General features: G+C 44.7%; 1 protein-coding gene across 1 annotated transcript in view; it reads right to left on the reverse strand.

Annotated features, from left to right (window-relative positions):
- Positions 1–21,412, reverse strand: part of Fam20b (FAM20B glycosaminoglycan xylosylkinase) — a 38,423-nt gene continuing 17,011 nt past the window's right edge. Inside the window, exons 3-8 of the mRNA XM_051147636.1 lie at positions 18,691–18,777; positions 14,686–14,795; positions 7,795–7,966; positions 4,796–4,987; positions 3,701–3,760; positions 1–418 (exon numbers count right to left, since the gene is read on the reverse strand). Coding sequence (XP_051003593.1) covers positions 187–418; positions 3,701–3,760; positions 4,796–4,987; positions 7,795–7,966; positions 14,686–14,795; positions 18,691–18,777 — 853 coding nt within the window. The 3' untranslated portion in view covers positions 1–186. The remainder of the gene's footprint in view (positions 419–3,700; positions 3,761–4,795; positions 4,988–7,794; positions 7,967–14,685; positions 14,796–18,690; positions 18,778–21,412) is intronic.

The raw sequence follows: 21,412 nt of genomic DNA on the forward strand, positions 1-21,412 counted from the left end.
TCAGGTGATCCGCTGCAACTGTGGTGTGCAGCCTCCACTGCAGAAAACCCCAAGCACTGCCAGGGCCACTGTCGTCTACCACCAGAGCCCGCTGCTGGCCACTTCCAGGCCGTCACATGCCATTTGGAATTCATTGTGCTGTTTCTCTATCTTTGTAAAAATCAGTTCCACTTGCTTCGTGTTGAGTTACAAGTGGGAGAGCGGCATCCTGTCTTCCACCAGCACAGTATCCATCCCAAACTGGTCAGTGCACTGCTTGACAGTGGCCAGGACAGTCAGAAGCCGCTGGTCCACAGTGTCTAAGTGTGGATCGGAGAGCACAGGGGAGATGGGGTCGTGGGCCATGGCAGATTTTAAGGCAGACTTTAGCACTCCGTTCTTTAGGTAGTTCAGTCTACTCCAGGTAGAAACCCGAATGCTGGAAGAAAAAGTTTTAAAAGAAATTACATAACACCTTACCATCCAATCCAGCTTAAAGCTTTGCACGGTAGAAAAGTTTCTGTGTTTTGGTTGCTTTTTTCTTTTTCTTTTTTTAAATAAATCACTTCTATTTCAGACTTCTCTCTGTATTAGAAGTAAGCTGTACTGCCACGATGTGAATTTTGGGGGTAATTAGAGACACATACAAAGATGTATACATATTCATAGCAGTAGGAGAAAACTGAATCAATCTAAAGTCTAACAACTGAGAGATACTTCAAATTATGGCGACTCTGTCAGGAAACATCATGCAGCCATTAAAAAGGTTTGACAACTGATAGCATGGGGAAACGTCATGTTATTATGTTAGATTTGAGAAAGTTAGGGAGAAAAACTTTCCTTCCCTGTCTGTGGGAAAACAAAGCGTAGGATTAAAGTGGTGAGAGTACAGAACGAGAATGACGTGCGTGACGTTAACAGGACTGAGCCCTGGATACTCAGGACTGAGCCCTGGATACTCAGGGCAGGGGTTTTAACTTCATGATTCAAATGTTTCCAAATTTAAAAATTCTACCATTAGTAATAGAAAAACATTTACTTTAAGAATATCTATTTTTTTCTGAGCAATGGTGGCACATGCCTTTAATCCCAGCACTTGGGAGGCAGAGGCAGGTGGATATCTGTGAGTTCCAGGACAGCCTGGTCTACAGAGAAAGTTCTAGGTCAGAGAGAGGTCCCTTTTTCAGACAGGGTCTCATGTAGCCCAGGATGGCTATGAATGGTACTGAGCTCCTTCTCCTACACCATCTCCCCAGTGCTGGGGTTACAGGTCCATAAAGACCAGTGTTGGCATCTGACCACTCTGATCCCCTCTGCAGGCCATAACGCTCCTTGAAGGTGGTCAGAGGTTTTCTAGAGTCATCTCTTCCTCTACAAATCAGGGTGCCAGTTGTTGAGTGCCTGTACTGTACCTGTTTCGGTTCCCCAATATTAGTAAGAAGAATTGGCGCTAACCAAGATAAATATTACCTTCTAAAGACTCCTGTTTCCTACTGGGAAAAAGAAAAAGGAAAAAGCTAACTGTCAGGGTACAGAGGCAAGGGTCCTGGGATTTTGAGACCAGCCTAGGCTATATAGTGAAAGAAAAGAAAAGAAAAGAAAGAAAGAAAGAAAGAAAGAAAGAAAGAAAGAAAGAAAGAGACGGAGGGAGGGAGGGTCAGGGAAAGAGCTGGGGAAGGAAGGAAAAGAAAAGAAGGGAAGGAAGGAAGTAAAAAGAACGGATGGAGATGGTGGGCTGAAGAGATATCTCAGTAAAGTGTTTGCCCTGCAAGCACAAGAACCTAAGTTTGCTCCCCACACTTCCTGTGAAAAGGAGCTGGGCGAAGTGGCCCACACTTGCAACATGAGAGTCATGGAGGTGCAGATGGCGTCCCCTGGGGCTTACCGGCCAGCCTGGCCGACCTGGCGAGTTCCAGGGCAATGAAAGATTTCATCTCATAAAAAGGGGGAGAGGTGGACAGTTCCTGAAGATGACACCCAAGATTGTCCTCCAGCCTATGCATACACACGTGCACACTCATGCACACCTGCACTCACACAACAGAAGAAGTGGGGGTGGGGAGAGGCGCTAGAGTATAATTCAATAGTAAAGCACTTGCCTAGTAGTCTTAGCAGTGGAAAAACAAACAAACAAATGGGAAAAAGAGAAAGAAGGCAAAGCCACAGATGCTATGTTTCTGGGCTGACCAGGAGCCAAATGAGGCAAATCGCACTGATTGATTATTTATTTATATGTTATGCACATTGGTGTTTTGCCTACATGTATGTCTGTGTGAGGGTGTCAGATCCCCTGGGACTGAAGTTACAGACAGTTGTGAGCTGCCATGTGGTTTTTGGGAATTGAACCCAGGTCCTGTGGAAGAGCAGCCAGTGTTCTTAGCCACTGAACCATCTCTCCAGCCCATCCCACTGATTCTTGACATGTAAACTTCAAAGCTGGTCCAGGAGCAGGGACCTGAAGCAGGGGCTCCTAGGCCCAGGCTTTCTTTCATCTTCTTGACTTCTTCTCAATTTCTTTATTCTCTAATATATTGAAATCACTTATTAAATACTTAGAGAAAGTTATTTTTTTATTTTTGTTTTAATAATTTCTTCCACCCACCCCAGACAGGGTTTCTCTGTTTAACAGCCTTGGCTGCCCTAGACTCAGTTTGTAGACCAGGCTGGCCTCAAACTCACAGAGATCCGCCTGCCTCCGCCTCCCGAGCGCTGGGATTAAAGGCGTGCGCCACCACCACAAGCAGAATATAAGGAGTTTAAAGTCATCTTCTGTTAATGAGTTCAAGACCAGCATGGGTGGTTTAAAAAAAGATTTACTTATTTATTATTGATACAGTACCCTTCCCACATGTGTGCCTGCATGCCATAAGAAGGCACCACATCTCATTATAGATGGGTGTGAGCCACAACATGGCTGCTGGGAATTGAACTCACAGCCTTTGGAAGAACAGCCAGTGCTCTTAACCTCTGAGACATCTCTCTAGCCCGAGAAAGTTATTTTTTGCTTAGATAATTTCAAGGTAAAATATTCAAACTCCAGATGGGAGGACTTGAATCCACAGGTAAACCAGATATAGCAGCTGAGAATACAGGCTGTAACAGATTTTTTTTTTAATTATTAAAACATTTTTTTGAAGGGGCTGGAGAGATGGCTCAGAGGTTAAAAGCACTGGCTGTTCTTCCAAAGGTCCTCAGTTCAATTCCCAGCAACCACATGGTGGCTTACAACCATTTATAATGATATCTGGTGCCTTCTTCTGGTGTGCAGGCATACAGGCAGGCAAAACACTGTATATTTAATAAATAAATACATCTTAAAAAATTTTTTTTGAGATTGCCTCATTATGTAATCCTGGCTGTCTCAGAACTCACGATGTAGGCTAGGGTAGCCTCAAATTCACAGAGATCTGTCTGCTTTTGTCTCCTAGGTGCTGGGGTTAAAGCCTAGCTAGACTGTTTTTAGCAGGTAGTAGAGATATTAAGCCAAACACACATATATTACTATAGATACTACAAACTTATGATGCAAAATTAAAAATGAATTCTGAGCTTTGGGTGACCTGCCTCTGTCTTTCCATGTGTTCTGTCAGGGTTCACGGGGCTCTGTGTTACAGAAGAAGGAAAAGCAACCGGGATGCTTTAAGGTCAAGAAAAGTGAGGTACTGGTACCTGAACCTGAAGAAGGGAGTGCAGGCAGACACACCTGCTGTGTGTAACTTACATGCAACACTGATAGAGAGGGGCGAGAATGCTTCTCTCATCCAGCGAGGGGTTCCCAAAGCTGAAAATTAAATTAAGACAGTGAATGAGGCGCAAGTATTTGTTCCCTTCTCAGCATCAAAGCAAGAACATGCTCACAAAAACCCAACTGTGATGCTAGACAATTTCATGCTCCAACAGCTCAAATAATCTAAATTAAAAATAAGCCAGGCACGACTAATGAGACACAGGGCCATTAACAGCCTGAACTGAAGTATTAAGCAGCAAATATGCTCGTGTAACAAGGACCCCTTTCCTGCCAAGACGCTGGAGCGCAACTGTGGGGCCGCACTGTGAGTCCTCAGTTCAGAGAGAGAAGGCAGAAATCCTAAACCTGTAACACTTCCTAAAGGTCTGGAAAGAAATTCAGGTTCTCCTCGCTAGAGTCCCCCAAAAGGCACTAAAACCTTATTCCTGCAAGTAAGCCTGATGGCAGTGTCAAACCAGAAGAACTGCCCAGGGCTGAGGCTGAGACAATATAAAAACGGTATTCCGTTAGGAAAGGAATGGTGGCTCTGGAAAAAAACAGCCACCCCCTTGCTCCCCTAAATGACTAGAGAATCACCAAGCCCTGAGGACAGCGCATGGAAACCAGCCACTATGCCCAAGTTCCCATTAGGAGGACATACCCACAAACTCTTGTTGCTACCTAATCCCCACTGTGAGGCTGTGAGAGGTCAGGCTTTTGGGAAACTACATCCAGGACAGTTTGGTCCCCAGTCCTTCACCCCAGCTCCAGGCTCATCTGCTAGGGCACTAGTGGCCAGTCTTAGCACTACCTAGAAGTAAGGACGCCTCAGGAGGTGGGACCCAGCAGAAGGAAGTTAGATCTGGCATGCACTCTTGGTGCGGAAATGTGTTTCCAGCGAGGATGATTCTGCCTCATCACAGGCCCCAAAGCAATGAAGCCAACAAGCTCCTGAAAGCATGAGCCTAAGTGAGCACGTTACTCCTACTGCTGACTCATGTCAGTGTGTGACAGCTGCCTGCACAGTGCCCTAGAGACCACGCCTCTTCCACACAGATGTGGGCGGTCCACGGTCCCGCTGCTCCGTACCTTTTGGCATTATCGAGAAGGATAAGCATGCTAGCGCCTTCATCATCTTGAAAGCTTTCATAGTGATGTCGGTCAGCATTGCCAATCAAGTAATCAAACACAGCAGTATCGATGATGTCCAGGAGGCGTGGGCCTGAGTCATAGGGGGACGTTTTCTTCACAGCATCGCAGTAGCTCTCATCGTATTCCCACCTGGAGGCAAGAAGCATCATAGGGCTTACTGGGTGCCAACCACTCCGGACTGCAGTTTAGCTCCTAAGAGTCCTGCAAAGGCCAGGTGCTGACTGTGGTTGCCAGCCTGTGATGTGATTAGGAGGTGGGGCCTTGCGGTAGGAAGATGAGTTGTTGGGGGCAAGCCTAGACGGTGGATATGGTTGCCTTGGCCTTCCTTCTCTCATGTTTGCTTCCTGGCCACCATGAGGAGAGCAGCTTTCCTCCACAGCAGACGCGCATTGCCTTGATACCGTCTTACCATAAACCCCAAAGTAATAGCCCAGGCTGGGCTGAAATTTCAGAAACTGTGAGCCAAAAGAACCTCTCTTCATTTAAAATGTTAGGTATTTTGTTAGAGACAGGAAGCTAAAGCAGACAGTTGGGCCATTGCTGTGACTATCCCTGACAGGGAGGTTCAGAGACCTTTGGGATTGGTGTGTTAATTTAGAAAATTTTAGAGAAGCATGCTAAGGAAAGTAGAGACTGCTGGGAGGTTCTGGTGGGGGTTCAGAGGCTGGCTGGAACACAGAGCAAAGGCTGAGCCGACGGTTGGGACTATCTGGGAAATGGGCTAGCATGCTAATCACGCTATATCCTTGAGAGAGCCCGTCTGCCTTGTACACGTGCTGAGACTCTGTAGAGTGGCTTACACAGCAGAGGCGGCCTGAGGGCACCAGCGTGGGAATTTCTGCTTCTAGCCATATTTACTGTGAGAAGTGGAAGCAAAATACAGAGCAAAAAGATCTGAAAAGCTTGTAGTTGAACCAGGAAAGAAGCGCATATAAAGTTCAAGCCAAGATAACTGCTGGGAGACTAATGCCCTTTCAAAAAGCCAAGAGCTTTACACTAGGATGGTAGGAAAGAGACCTTGAGGCATCTCAGGAGCCGCAAGATCCTGCCCGTGCCAGGCTAAACTTCTGTGTTCAACCATCAAGGCACCGAAGAAGCCACCGTGGTCCAAAAGGGCCTGGATGAGCTTACCATAGCGCCAGGCCTTGGCACCATCCAAGTGCTGCTCGTGCTGCAGGCATATGTAATTGAAGGATCGTGGACCCACTTCTACTCAGATTCCAGAGCGGTCTCGAGAGGGTACAGACAGAATTGAAATTCCTGCCAACAGCCCAAGAGTGTGAAGCAGGAAGCCGTGAGTAAAGCCTGAGATACCAGGAACGTGGAATATTTGCCCATTGAGGAAAGCTATGGGCAGTGAGCAAAACTGTCTCGAGAGGAGCTTTATGGGATTCACCCACAGGGACAGACAGGGCTGGCTGAGCTTTTTGTAGCTCACGCTACACCAGTGTCAGCCCTTAGCTCTGGACATGGAGCTAGAGTTTTTAAAAATAAAATTATTATTATGTGTGTACATGTGTACATGACATATGTGTTGGGTGTGAGTGGCATAGAACACGTGTAGATCAGGGGACAAATCTGTAGAGCTGGTTCTCTCTTCTCCTTATACGGGAGCTGGGGATTGAATTTTGACAGCTGAGGCGTGGGTAGCAGGCACCTTTACCCAGTGGCTGGCTCACTGCCTATGTCTGTTCTTGCTTTTGTCCCGTCCTGGCTCTTTTCCTATTCGTTGGAATGGCAATGCTTCTCCAGTGCCACTGTATTTTACAAGCATATAACTTTTAAAAAAATTTTATAGGGCTCATAGCTTAAGATTTGCCTAATGTCTCAGACTTTAGATGTAGGCCTCAGCAACACCGAGACAGTTAAGACTTGAGAACTCTTGGAGTGGGCCAAGGGTATGAGATATACATGAGCCTTCAGAGGGCACCTGCACACGCTATGGCTTATATTTAAAAAACAACAACAACAGTTTATTTTTATTTGTGTGTTGTACTTGTGTGCATACCAAGGGGTGTGTGTGTGTGTGTGTGTGTGTGTGTGTGTGTGTGTGTGTGTGTGTGTGTGTGTGTGTGTGTGTGTGTAAGTGCACCACATGGAAAGAGTTGCCAGTGAGGATCTGAAAAGGCTGCTGGATTTCTGAAGCTGGAGCCCCAAATGTGAAAGCAGGAAATCAAATTCAGGCCCTTTGCAAGATCAAACATGCACTCGCGCGCGCGCGCTCTCTCCTGCTCTCTCTCTCTCTCTCTGTCCCTCCCTCTCCTCTAGGGTTTATATTTTAAATGTCCCTTAAAGACCATGTACTAAAGCTTGGTTCAACCTGTGAAACGTTCAGGAGCTATTGGACCTTTAAGGTGTGATAGAAGTTTAGTCACCAGGAACATGCTATGAAGAGGTTATGGGGATGTTTCAGGGAGTCCCTGTTTAGCCAGTCTGTTCCTGGCCTTTTCTGTCTTTTCTTTCAAGGAGCAATAAGATAAACAGCCTCTGCCACCACAAGCTTCTGCAATCATGTATTGTACCACTGGAAGCCCAAAGCAGTGTGGCCAAGTGACTGATTATGGAGTGACCTTCTCAAACTGAGGCAAAATTAATCTCTCCATTATTATTTTTTTCAGGCCAAGGCTTCTCTGTGCAGCCGTGGATGTCCTGGAACTCACTGTAGAGCAGGCTGGCCTGGAACTTAGAGATCTGCCTTCCTCTGCCTCCTGATTGCTGGGATTAAAGGCGTACACCACCGCCATCCAGCTTAATCTCTCTTTTTAGTGATAGGAAGATGGCTGACACACTGGCACTGCTGACCACAGGGCCCTGCCTGAGCAGGTTTGCCCTAATCCACAATTGTTCTTACTCTGGCACAGATGGCTGCTCCCACTCAGGAAGACAACTGGCCTGACACAGCGAAGAACTAAGTCATGGCCCACAGGAGCATTTACCTGGCCAGTTTGCCTTCTCGGTAAGTCCTGCCCCAGGGGTGTCGATGTTTCTGCAGAGGCCACACATCTGGAAGCCAGAGTGTGACAGAACCTTCCATCATGTCTCCATCAGCACACGCTGGCTCTGTTTCTCGGCAATAATAGCACTTTCCATAGAAACAGGTATTGTTCCCTGCAGGATTGAAATGAGCCAGGCATTTTTAAGAAGGAAAATTAAGAACTCAATTCTCCCCAAACAAGACTGAACAGCTAAATAAACAGGCGCCACAAAAATTAAAATCCTGATGTTAATCCATTTCACACAGGTGTTTTCCTCTGTAGGTACTAAAAGCAGACAGTGTAACAAAATCTGCAATGAATGAAAGGCTATGAGAAAGCAAATCTTCCTGTCTCCTTCCCACTCGGCCTCTCTCTCAGAAGTCAACTACCATTACAGTCTTGCTCTCAACTCACAATAATTAAGAGAGAGAGCAGACACATACTTAGTTTGGTCACATATGGGGCAGGCAGGAGCAGGTAAGTAAACAGACAAAGGGTAAGAGAACTAGACTTCTCACAGATGAAAAAGGAAATTAACACAGAAAGTACGACGCTTAGAGTACATCCTGCCACGAATTAGAATCAGAGAATCTGGTTTTAACACACACCCAGAGATAAAACACGGCCGTGTGTATTCTTGCATACATGCCTTTCCTACTCTGCTCTTCAAGAGAACCTAGAAACAATGAAATCCAGGACTTACTCAAACATTGGTTTCCCGTCTTCCTGCTGCTTCTTGTGGTAATAGGGTTCAGTGATGCTCTACCACTGTGCTACCCAGCCCCTTTTGCACTTTTTGAGGCTGCGAAGCATGAACCACAATGCCCAGCCCCACATATCATTTCCTAAAGATCACTGTTTGTTGTTTTCTTTTCTTTCTTTTTTTATTGTTGTTTTGTTTTTGAGACAGGGTTTCTCTGTGTAACAGCCCTGGCTATCCTGGACTCTCTTTGTAGACCAGGCTAGCCTCAAACTCACAGGTATTTCACCTGCTTCTGCTTCCTGATTGCTGGATTAAAGATGTGCACCACCACTGCCCAGATGTTTTTTGTTTTTTTAAGACAGGGTTTCTCTGTAGATCTCATTGTTTTGGAACTTGCTCTGTAGACCAGGCTGGTTTCAGATTCAGAGAGATGTACCTGCAACTCTCCTAGGTACTGGAATTAAAAGCATGTGCCACTAACTTGGCTCTAAAGAACATTTTAATACTACATTAAACAAACAAACAAACAAACAAAAGACACTTGTTGAATAAGCAGCTGCCTCCAGGACTGATCAGGGGAGGTACTGGTGAGCCTAGAGCACTCAGACACTGCCAGCTGTAAGGAAGTGCTCAGCAAACAGTGCGACTGCTACAAAAGGTCATGGCGCTGGTCTGTAGGGTTCTTATAGACTCATCTTTAGAGTCAGAACATCAGCATTAAAATAACACTAAGAAATTACAACTGAGAAAGGTAAGTCAGTGAGTTCATCGTGACATGAATAAATGTGTGGGGGGAGTTTCTTGTCTAAACAAAATGCCTGCAGTAAGTCTATAAACCACCATTTTACAGCTGTCATAACAACTGACTCAAATGGTATGCTCAATGTGCTCAAACTGTGGATTATAGTTTGATAAGAGATGGAGGATTAAGCCAGGTGTGGTGGAGCACGCCTTTAATCCTAGTACTAGGGAGGCAGAGGCAGGCGGATCGCTGTGAGTTGGAAGGCAGCCCGGTCTACAGAGTGAGTCCAGTACAGCCAGGCGTACACGTAGAAATCCTATGTAGAAAAACCAAAAAGAAAAAAGAAGCTGCGCGGTGGTGGCCCACGCCTTTAATCCCAGCACTTGGGAGGCAGAGGCAGGCAGATCACTGTGAGTTCGAGGCCATCCTGGTCTACAAAGTGAGTCCAGGATAGTCAAGGCTACACAGAGAAACCCTGTCTTGGAAACAAGTAAGCAAACAAACAAACAAAACAACAACAACAACAAAAAACCTTTGAGGCCAGTTTGGCCTACATAGGGAGCACCAAGATATCCAGGGCTATAGAGAGAGGCCCTGTCTCAGAAAAAGCAAAAGAAAACTAACTAAACAATCAAAAGGTTCCCTCTTTGATCTAATATCAGAATAATTTTCAGTTTATTATTTTTTCTTATGACCTTTAAGAGTCTTGTCTGTTTTCTCTCTAAAATATGTTAGTATTTCTAATGTAATCAAGTTAAATTTATATTTTTATTGTTGCAACTATATGTATCCTATATGTTAATTTCAATTAGTTGAAATTATTTTTTAAAAAATCTTAAGGTTGCTAGCAGTGGCACAATTGGTCCCAGCATTCAGGAGGCAGAGGCATGTGGATCTCTGAGTTCGAGGCCAACCTGGTCTATAGCTCAAGTTCCAGAACAGCCAGAGCAACACAGAGAAACCCTGTCTCAAAAAACCAAAAAGGAAAAAAAAAAAAAAAAAAAAAAAAAAGAGAGAGAGAGAGAGAGAGAGAGAAAGGAAGGAATCTTAAGGTAAAGAGTAGTCACAGCCTTATGGGTGTGCTGTGCACTATGGTTGATTAAGTCCTGGGTAGTACAAACTGTGCTTGACCTTGGAAACGTAAATAGGCAGAGAGAGGTAGATCTCTGGGCCCTGCTGGGCAGCCAGCTCAGTTGGGGAGTTTCACGTCAGGGAAAGACTTTGTCTCAAACAACGACGACGGCGAAGAAGACATGCCTGGGAAATAGTACCCACTAGGCTCCGTGCACAAAAGACAGGTAGCTGACAAAAATACAAATGGCTCTTAAGCAAATGAACAGATGCTACATATGAAACAAACAACCCCAAGAGTTTCAAGATGCATTATTAATGACACTAGGGCAGGGGTACTCTCATATTGCCATGGGTAAAGTCAATTAGTTAAGTGTTTATTAGGGGTAATGTGACCATACCCACTAAAATTCTAGGTGCACATGACCTTAGCACTTCAACTTTTAGAAATTTCTGCTCATGGTTGAAGTGGTATATGTACAAAGTAATTCTGGGTAATAATAGTTGTACATACAAAATACTGGAGTAATATAAGTCCAATAAGGGACTGGTTATAGGGATTTAAAACAGAATACTTTCTAACTAGCTGGGATTGCTAATCTGGTCCTTAACTTGAGTAACTCTGGAATAAACTAAAGCCCAAGGTGCAAAGCACACCCATAGGGGTTTTCTTGATCAGATTGTTTGAAGCAGAAAGACCTAGCTTAAATCTGGGCCACATCTGCTGGTGGCAGCTAACATAAAAGGACATGGAAGAAAACTGGTTTTTTTTTGTTTTTGTTTTCCCCTCCAAACAGGTTTTCTCTGTGTAGCCCTGGCTGTCCTGGAATTCACTCAGTAAACCAGGCTGGCCTTGAACTCACAGAGATCCACCTGCCTCTGCTGCCCAAGTGCTGGGATTAAAGGTATGCGCCACCTCGCCCGCATGGAAAAATCTTTTGCTTTGCCTTCTTGGGCTTCTCCTGCCAGCAATTCACCTCTCCCGTGGCTGCAGCAATCCCGCCCTGGGATTGGAGCTGACTTCTTGGGGATTCCAATGCAGACTGAAGGCCAGCAGCTCTCCAGGGTCCTCTAGGGCTGCTGAGACATCCAGCACCATGGACTGAACAACACTGGGTCTTTGGCATTTCCATCGAGAGAAGCCATTGTTCAACTTCCCAGGCCACAGTCTGTAAGGCAGTGTAATAAATCCCCTACACATACACACACACACACACACACACCACACACACACACACACACACCCCACACACACACACCCCCCCCCACACACACACACTCATTCTATCAGTTCTGTTCCTTTAGAGAACTCTGAATAATACATTAGTTAGACAACAAAAGGATGAACAAGTTCTCAAATGTAGAATGTGAAGGTTTTTATAATTAAGTAAAAAAGAATGAAATATAGAAGTATGAATAGCATGCTGTAGATTGTGTAGAATGGTAGATCTAAACATTAATATGTACTTATAGTCATACAATAAGGAACCAATTATTAAGAAACGTTATTGCTAGGCTAAGTAGAAAGAATACAATGCAAAACTATCTCAGTCGGGGGACTGCATGGTGCTGAGCACATATAGTGTACCATATAGTACGCAGAATGACAGAGTATGTACAAAAAGAAATAAACTGCTAATAGGGAACTAGAATGTGTTATTGTAGTCCTTTTGATGGTTAAAGCAGGTTAACAAGCTGAATGAATTACTGATTCACAAAATTAAAACACAGCCAGGTGCGGTGGTGCACACCTGTAATCCCAGCACTCTGGGAGACAGAGGTAGGTGGTTCTCTGTGAGTTCGAGGCCAGCCTGATGTACAAAGAGAGTCCAGGACAGGACAGGCTACACAGGGAAACTCTGTCTTGAAAAAACAAACAAAAACCAAAAATAATTAAAACACACAAAACAAAGCAAGTGAGATAATCTATGGGGAAAATCCAAACACTGGAGTTTGCTGAATAAGAGTCTTACTTAAGAAAAGAAGTATAATGCATTACTTAAGAGTTTGTGGTTTATTCAGATTCGGGAGTAAAATACAAATGTGGGGGTTGGGGCTGGAGATCAAACCCAGAGACTGCGGCATACTGAGCGGGTACTCTACCACCACGCCTATGCTACACAGCCAGCCCTTACAACACAGACTATCTCAGTCGGGGGCTGCCTGGTGCTGAGCATGTAATTACAGCTCTCCAAGCAGCTCACTCCTTCACCGCTAGGTTGTGAAACGGAAACAAGTCTGTGCCAGTGCTTAGTGTGTGTCTGACACTAAATGTGCTTTCCTGACTCAATATCCCCAATACGCTTGGTGAGCCTGAGCCTCCGAGCCTCTGACCACTGCGTGGACACACTCAACTCCGGAAACCGCTTATGTGATCGCAGAGCTCTCCTTATTCCCCATGGGCGAACTATCAAATCTAAGCCCCCATCTCAGCTATTACACACAGACTCTTAGATGATCCGGACACAATCAGATGCATCCTCTTTCTGCAGCACTTCAGGCTTTCCTGCACACCCTCAGCTCTGCAGTCACTTGGCCAACCAACCTAGAAATCTAGAGTCATTCTTAAGTTTTCCTTTCTACGTATTGCTCTTCCTAGCCAAGATGCTCACCGCACTGTTTATGTACCAGTTCTCAAACGCCTCTCAATTGTTCTATCCCATCCTTACCTTAGTTCTGTCTCTCAGAATTACTTCGACAGCCCACAGGGCTGGCTCTCACCTCTTGACTCTCCTCGTCACCGTTCACCCTCTACAAGACTGCCACCCTTCACTTCCTAAATTCAAATCTGTTCGCTTCCTGTTTAGGTCCCCTCAGCAGCTCCCCGTTGCCTAAGAAGTGTTGGCACCCAAGCATGACGCATAGGCCTTTCAGTGACCCTGTCCTGACTACCTCCTCTCCTCACTGGCTAAACCCACGAGCACCTTCAACCTGAGCTCACACTCTTTCTGCATGTCTGGCCTCAGCCTTGATCAATGTTAACTCGAGGGCTGGTGGGGTGAACTGGAAAATTATAACTTTATTCTCACTAATATCTATCTGAACTTTAGTGTTTCAATCAGAACCATACCATTAGAATTTCCTGTCACTTTGTCACTAAAAGAAATCAGTTTTCCATATTGTATTACCATTCTTGTAGATTTTATTTTTTGAGACAGGCATTGCTTTACCTCATTTTAAAATATGAATCTATTCATTCTTGTAAAAAGCAAGGTGAAGCTGGGCGGTGGTGGCGCACACCTTTAATCCCAGCACTCGGGAGGCAGAGGCAGGTGGATCTCTGTGAGTTCGAGGCCAGCCTGGTCTACAAAGCGAGTCCAGGACAGCCAAGGCTACACAGAGAAACCCTGTCTCAAAAACAAACAAACAAACAAACAAACAAACAAACACTGAATCACCAAAAGAGTCACCACCAAGAGGCCAAGAGAACATAGCATCTCCATATTCCTCCTGTTTATCAGGCACACAACAAGAACAGCATGAGTAGATAGATGCCCTGCACTGCAGAAATACAACGGGAACCAGGGCCAGGGCACTCACACCCAGGTCCATGAGTTATGGACTAACTCTTGAAGGACGAGCAATGGCCCAAATGCAATCCTACAGGAGAACTTCTGACCATCTTAGCGCTGCTTCAGGTTTCCTCCACTCATTATTATTTATGTTTATGTGTATGTACGCATGTGCAGACCAGAAGTTGATAGGTGCCTTCCTCAACTGCTCCCCACCTTACTTTGTGAGACAGGGCCTCTCACTGAACCTGGAGCCTACCACCAAGCTGACTACACTGGGAGGAGAGTGAGCTCCAAGGATTTGCTTGTCTCTGTTTCCTCAGCGCGGGCATTACAGGTGACCACTTTCAAACACGGGTATGGGGATCCAAACTCAGGTCCTCACGCTTGCATGGCAAACACTTTACTGACTGAGACATGTCCTTAGCCCTGGGTGTCCTGACTTCTCAGAAGACAGTTCCCAAGAGAACACATAGATAAAAAATAACCAGGACAATGATATGCAGACAGTAACTGATTTAGACCAAATCCTGCATCTGAGACTTAGCGGGAAGATCAAGCAGAAATAAAGTTACCACTTTCACCACTGGTAAATGACTTCACTTCTTATTTCAAGAAGTGTGTATTAAGGAGAAATTCTCACTTCCTACTCCCACTGTTAGACCTAAGTTCCACAGTAACACGAGACCACGCTGCCTATTTGCTTTTACATTCCTTTGAGTTCTTTATGAATAAAAGAGCTGTGATCAATCCACTTGCTCAATGATGGCCCGCCTGGTCACCTTCTGATCCCCCCTATTTAAATACCCTCTATGATCTCTTACCTACAGTGAGGAAGGTGCTCAGCAGCTGCTCCGTGGCAACAGGCTTGATCTCTGTTCGCAGATTAATGTATCTGCCAACCACCAAGGGAGCTCGGCGGAAACCCAAAATCCTAGTTTTGAGGGTTGAGGAGAGAAGAGAGAAATCTCTGGAGACGCATTTTAAGTAAATCTCAAAAACCATGGCCAATCCTGCTAAAGATACCAAAGTTCTGGAGGTGGGTAGGTAGGTGAGTAAATTTTGGTTTTTAGAGGTACATATATTCATGAGTTTGTCAAGATGTACATTATTCAACAGTTCAGCTAAAAAGGAGTGGGCAAGTCAGGCAAAATATAAGAAACTGTTAGCCTTAGGGGACGGGAACATGGTGTCACAGTACCCTCTGCTTCTGCTACAAATGTTTCATAATCAAAACTCGAAATAACTGCTAAGAAAATACTGTGCTTAGCCTCATGTGGATTAAAAGCTTTGATAAAACTTTGACAAACTGGAAACTGACTAAAAAATACACCCACAGGACAGTTTAAATAAAGACACATTTGAAGGCCTTTCTAATAGGCACTAGAAAATAATTATTTGTTTTTATTTTCTTTGCTGTTGTTTTGTTGTAGTTATTTGTTTTTTATTTTTTAAACAGGGTTTTTCTGTATAACAGCCCTGGATGTCCTGGAACTTGCTTTGTAGACCAGACTGGCTTCCTACACACAAGAGACCTACCTGCCTCTGTCTCCAGGTGCTGGGATTAAAGGCATGCACCACCACGCCCACTTGTTTTTTGATAGTCTTAATATGTAGCCTTGACTGTCCTAGAACTGCTAAATAGACCATGTGACCCCAAACTCAGAGATCCTTTGCTTCCCAAGGCCTGGATTAAAGTTGTGTACCACTGGCTGGGCAGAAAGTAGAAGGTCTTGAGGGAGACAGTAGACTAGGCTGGGGACAGTCTAATTCTAGTGTGCCATTAAATGAGATGGATTCGTGCACCTCTGCCTGAGTTCCTTTAAAAGGCTGCAAACATCCACAGTATTATACTCATGTTCCCTTTGCCCTACCTAGAGGTATTAAGTTACTATCAAGTTTTCTCTACTACAAAATGCTAGTAAGGTACGTCTGTATATACTTTTAATTTTTCTTTTATATTTTCATAGTACTTCCTAGAAATATCTTAGATATGTGCACTAAAATGTAGTTATATTTTTTTTAAAGGCTATGAACAGTAAGATTTCTGATACAAAAAAAAAACAGTTCTTAGCCGGGCATGGTGGCGCACGCCTTTAATCCCAGCAATCGGGAGGCAGAGGCAGGCGGATCGCTGTGAATTCGAGGCCAGCCTGGTCTACAAAGTGAGTCCAGGATGGCCAAGGCTACACAGAGAAACCCTGTCTCAGAAAAAAAAAAGTTCTTAACAGAAAGAACAAAATTAACAATGTTTTAAACAGCATATGAATTCAATATATTCCTGACAATAAAACATTATATTTTTTAAAGTTGTCATTTCAGTGGGTGAAAATAGCAAGCCATCGTTTTTAAAGGATTTAAAAACATTTCTAGTGTCAAGAAGCCTGTCTAATAACTGCTATTATCCTCATAACTACTCACCATATTTATCCACTTGTCTTTTTATGTAGTAACCTAAGCTAGCCTAAAACTGCTTCTTCTTCCTTAGCTGTTTAACACAGGGATTACAGCTGAGCACTATGTGCTCAGCTCTGTATGTGTTTCTTTCATTTTTCTTATTAGTTATTTATTTAGACAGGGTTTCTCTGTATAGCTCTGGCTGTCCTGGACTCAGTTTGTAGACCAGGCTGGCTTTGAACTCAGAGACCCACTTGCCTCTGCTTCCCAAGTGCTGGGATTAAAGGTGTGCACTACTACCATCTGGCTTCTTTCTTTCTTTTTAAAAAATATTTATTTATATTTATATATTATTCTGCCTGCATGGGAGCCAACAGGCCAGAAGTAGACACCAGATCTCATTATAGATGGTTATGAACCATCGTGTAGTTGCTGGGAATTGAACTCAGGACCTCTGGAAGGACAGCCAGTGCTCTTAACTGCTGAGCCATCTTTCTAGCCCTTCTTTTTTGATTTTTCAAGACAGGGTTTCTCTGTGTAATAGCTTTTCTCCTTCTCCTCCCCTCCCCCTCTTCTCTTTTAAAGTATTTACTGGGGCTACAGAGATAGTTCAGCAGTTAAGCGCACTGGTTGTTCTTCCAGAGGACCTGGGTTCAAATCCTAGACCCCACATGGCAGCTCACAACTGTCAGTAACCCAGCTCCAAGTGATATGACACCCTCACATAGACATACATGCAGGCAAAACACCAATGCACATAAAATAAAAATTAATTTTTAAAAAGTATTTATTTTACTGTACATGTATGAATGTTTTACTTGAATGTCTGTTGACTTCCCTGAAACTGGGGTTACAGATGGTTGTGGAGGCGCTAAGATTTGAACCCAGGTCCTCAGGAAGAGTAGCAATAAATGTTCTTAACCACTAAGCTATCTTTCCAATCGCAGTTCTCTGTGCTCTTGACCCATATTCTACTACTGTCTGTCTGTCTGTCTCTGTGTGTGTGTATGTGTGTGTGTGTGTGTGTGTGTGTGTGTGTGTGTGTGTGTGTGTGTGTGTGTGTGTGTATAAGAGAACTCTTCCTAATCGGGAAAAAGACAAAAATTTGCCTTTTCTTTTTTTTGATTTTTCTCATTAAAAAAAAAAAAGCTTCTCTTTCTCTTGCTCTCTTTTTACTGCTAGGGGTCACCTATAGATAGGCACCCCTGAGCCACCTCCCCTCTCCCTAGCCCACAATCATGTCTTTTAGTGTTTGTCACTAGAGACTGAGTGCATGTGAGGAGGAACTGGGAACCACAACTTGGCTAAGCGGTACCTGTAAAAACAGTATTGATATTTCTAGAGGGTCCCCATACCTCCAGCTTTCTGAGACAACCTATGTGTAGACTGGCTTTAATCTCACCATGTAGGACAAACCAGCTTTGAGGTCCCAGTCCCTGGGGCCTTTGTCTCCTTCATGAAGGTTATAGATTGTGTGTGCCACCACAACCAGCTACTGGCTTTATAATAGAATTCGTGGTGACTTTGTTGTTGTTAATCATTCTGATTTTGAAGCTGTGTATGTATATGTTGTATAAAGAACAACAAAATTAAAAAAAAAAAAAAAAAAAAAAAAAAAAAAAAAAAACAGCAAAATTGCCGGGCGTGGTGGTGCACGCCTTTAGTCCCAGCACTCAGGAGGCAGAGGCAGGCGGATCACTCTGAGTTCAAGGCCAGCCTGGTCTACAAAGCAATCTAGGACAGCCAAGGCTACACAGAGAAACCTTGTCTCGAAAAACCAAAAAAAAAAAAGAACAACAAAATCCATTCTCAATTCCATGCTATATGTGTTCAGCTTTGGAATGAGTCCGTATTACAACAGAAAGAAAACGACAGGACTATAAGGCCCAACTAATGGCCAATTCAATACAGAGATTTGAATTCAAACTTCTGTTTTCATTATGGCATTGTATTTACCAATTAATACCTTCAACCCTGACAACATAAGGCATGCCAAAAATGAAGTGAAGTAATGGGAAGTGAAAGTCTGGGGTTACAGTGTTTAACCCTAGTGGGGCTGGAGAGGTGGCTCTGGTCAGGAGCGCTCGCTGCTTTTGCAGAGGACCTCAATCTGGTTCTCAGCATTCCCACAGAAGCCCACATCTGGACCTCTAGCTCCAGGGACTCCAAGCCTGCCTTCTGGCCTCCTTGGGCACCAGACACACATGGGATGCACAGACATACATGCAAACAAAACACCCATATATATCAAAGAAAAATAAATGTCTTAAAAAATTTACTGTGGATTTTTAGGCAGCACTCAAATATTAGGTACTTACAGAACTACAATGGCACAAATGTCATCAGCTATAAACAGGGAGCAAGCCCATGTTATTGCTGCATCATTCATGTCTTGAGGAAGTCCCCAAGTTCTCTCGAGAGATGACACATACCTGTCCAGATGAAAGGCTGCCACCTCTGCATTGTGCCTGTCGTAACCAGCGTACGGCTCCCCTTCTATCACATAGTCTCTGCTGTACCTGCAAAGGGAACAGGAAACACAGGTGCAGACGTGAGTTACATCAGCACTGGAAGTGACAGCTCAAGAGGTAGAATCCACACTTGAGCAAGCCTGAGCCAGTCCACACACTCCTCTTCTGTCTACACTGAGAACTGGGTGTTAACACAAATGGCTGGGAGATGAAGAGATGAGTTGAGACAAAAACCAGAATACTGCTTCTACCTCAACAATCACTCTGAGTAAATCGTGGATGACATTAGGTTTACGCCTAAAAAAGTCATTCACTGTAGTTTATGTACAGCCACAAGGTGAGTTTCTGGAAGGATTTCCAGCATAGTACTCTACCCAGGGTCATGCTGCTTAGTAAATGTCTTTTAAAACGCTTATTAACATTTTGGGAAAAATAAATCAAGAATGCTGTTGCTTACCAGAATGCCTGTTGTAAGGCTGTAGGAGAAGTTTAAATATCTTGGGGAAGCTCCTCCCGACACCCCTGTTTTGTTTATAGAAAGGGAAAGCTGCCTCTGCAAGCAGCAGTTTCAACAGCCATTCCAGTCCTCTTTTCAAGTTTACCCTGGACTGGTAGTGACAGGAGAGCTTCGAGCAAAGCCTCTCTGTTCCTGGTGTCAGTCATCCCTTAACTGTAAGAGCAGGGACTGGACTGGGGGAACTTCTAAGGTCTCTTTCATCTTAAACAGCGTTCTGATGATTTTATATGCCACATGCATTACATAAAGGAAAGCCGGCACCTTTCTTTCAACAACTCATTTTTAAAGATACAACTTAAATCTGCTAATTGGAAGGGAAAAAATATTAAACTCACCTGTGGCTGCCCACCTGCATCCCTGAACCAAAGGGGACCTATAGGGCAAACTGTGAACTAGAAGCTGAGACTCAGGAAAGAGCAAGCAGTCCCACTGAACACAGGATTTCCAGTGCTAAAACACTGATCACCAAGTGGAAAATGGAACTACAAGTAATGACTGCCAACGTCATTACCCTCGTCTAAAGCTTATTTTCCAGGCACAGTGCCGAAGGAGTCCTGTCAGAAGGCAATCGTGTACCACCGTCAGCCTGATCCACGTACCATGTGTTAAGTTCCTAGTACAAGGAATTACCTAGGCGTCTTGGGTGTACAATGGCTGCCTTGAACTGTCAGTTTAAAACAGCACTGCAGCAAAAGCTGACTATAACAAGCACTTTCCTCCCAACCACAGGTGTAGATGGCCATACAGCTGGGGAACACCCTTGAATACATTTCAGGACTTCCGCATAGTCACAAGAAGGTACGTGATGAGGCACAGTCCATCCTCCTGCTAAAGCACTACACACCTCTCCAATATATCTAACGGCTGCTCAGAGGAAAGGCATGAGCTCGAGAGCAAGAGGAGTGGGAATCAAATGAAAGAACCGCATGGGTGGCAGGAGGGAGGAATTCTGCGCTGCATGTGTCTGTAGGGTTGTTCTGTGCACTAATTGTACGGGTGTGTATGCATGCGTGCCGTTTGCCAATACCTTTAATGCTTAGTCAGTTCAGTTGCTGTTTCCACAGTAAGAAGCTGATATGACCGTGGCCTCCTAGTGCTTTAGCAGAGCGGGAGCTTTGCTAGAGATAACCATTCCTTAAGCGCCAGCTAACTTTTAAAACAGTTTCTCATTGACATGGAACTTACTGGTTGATCAGTGGGACCCAGGGATCTCCCTGACTCAGTCTCCTCAGTACTGAGATTACACGCATATATCACCATGCCTGTCTTTGTTCTCACAAGTATCTGTGTATAGATGTGTGTGTGTGTGTCTGTCTGTCTGTCTGTCTGTCTGTCTGTCTGTGAGTGTCTGGAGGAGCCAGATGCAGAGATGTCTTTCCTCTATTGCTTCCTACCTTATTATTTTTGAGAAATATCTCTTACTGAACCCAAAGCCAGTGTGGTAGCTTGAATAAAAATAGCCCCCAAAGGCTCCAATATTTGAATACTTAGTCATCACCAGGGAGTGGCACTCTTTGAAAGGATTATAAGGATTAGGAGGTGTGGCCTTGGAGTGGGTGTGGCCTTTTAGAGGAAATGTGCCACTGAGGGTGGGCTTTGAGGTTTCAGAGCCCCATGCCAGCCATGCTCCCCTCTTTGCTTGTGGATCAGCATGTGACTCTCAGCTACTGCTGCAGCACCATGCCTGCTGCTGCCATGCTCCCTGCCATGATGATAACAGACTAAGCCTCTGAACTGTAAGCACGCTCCCAATTAAATGTTTTCTTTTATAAGAGTTGCCTTGGTCATGGTGTCTTCACAGCAATAGAACACTGACTAAGACAGGTAGACTGTGATCTAGCAAGCCCTGGGGGGATCTGCCTGTCTCTACCTCCCTAGTCCCAGGATTGCAGTCACCACTCCTGGCTTTTCATGTAGGTGTTAGGGATCCAAGCTCAGGTTTTCATGCTCGCAGACCAGTTTACACTGAGCTATAGCCACAGCCCATTCCTGTTGGGTTTTATGTGGGCTCTGAGGCTCAAACTTACTAAATGAGCCATCCTCTTAGTCCTGAGGTCTGCATTCTCCCTGGCCCCCCTCCCCCGCCGCCCCACGGCCAGGGTTTCTCTGTGTCTCCCTGGCTGTCCTCTAACGCAGAGATATGCCTGCCTCTGCCTCCAGGGCTGG

This window comes from Acomys russatus, chromosome 6, assembly GCF_903995435.1.
Source record: "Acomys russatus chromosome 6, mAcoRus1.1, whole genome shotgun sequence".
In the NCBI taxonomy this organism is placed as follows: domain Eukaryota; kingdom Metazoa; phylum Chordata; class Mammalia; order Rodentia; family Muridae; genus Acomys; species Acomys russatus.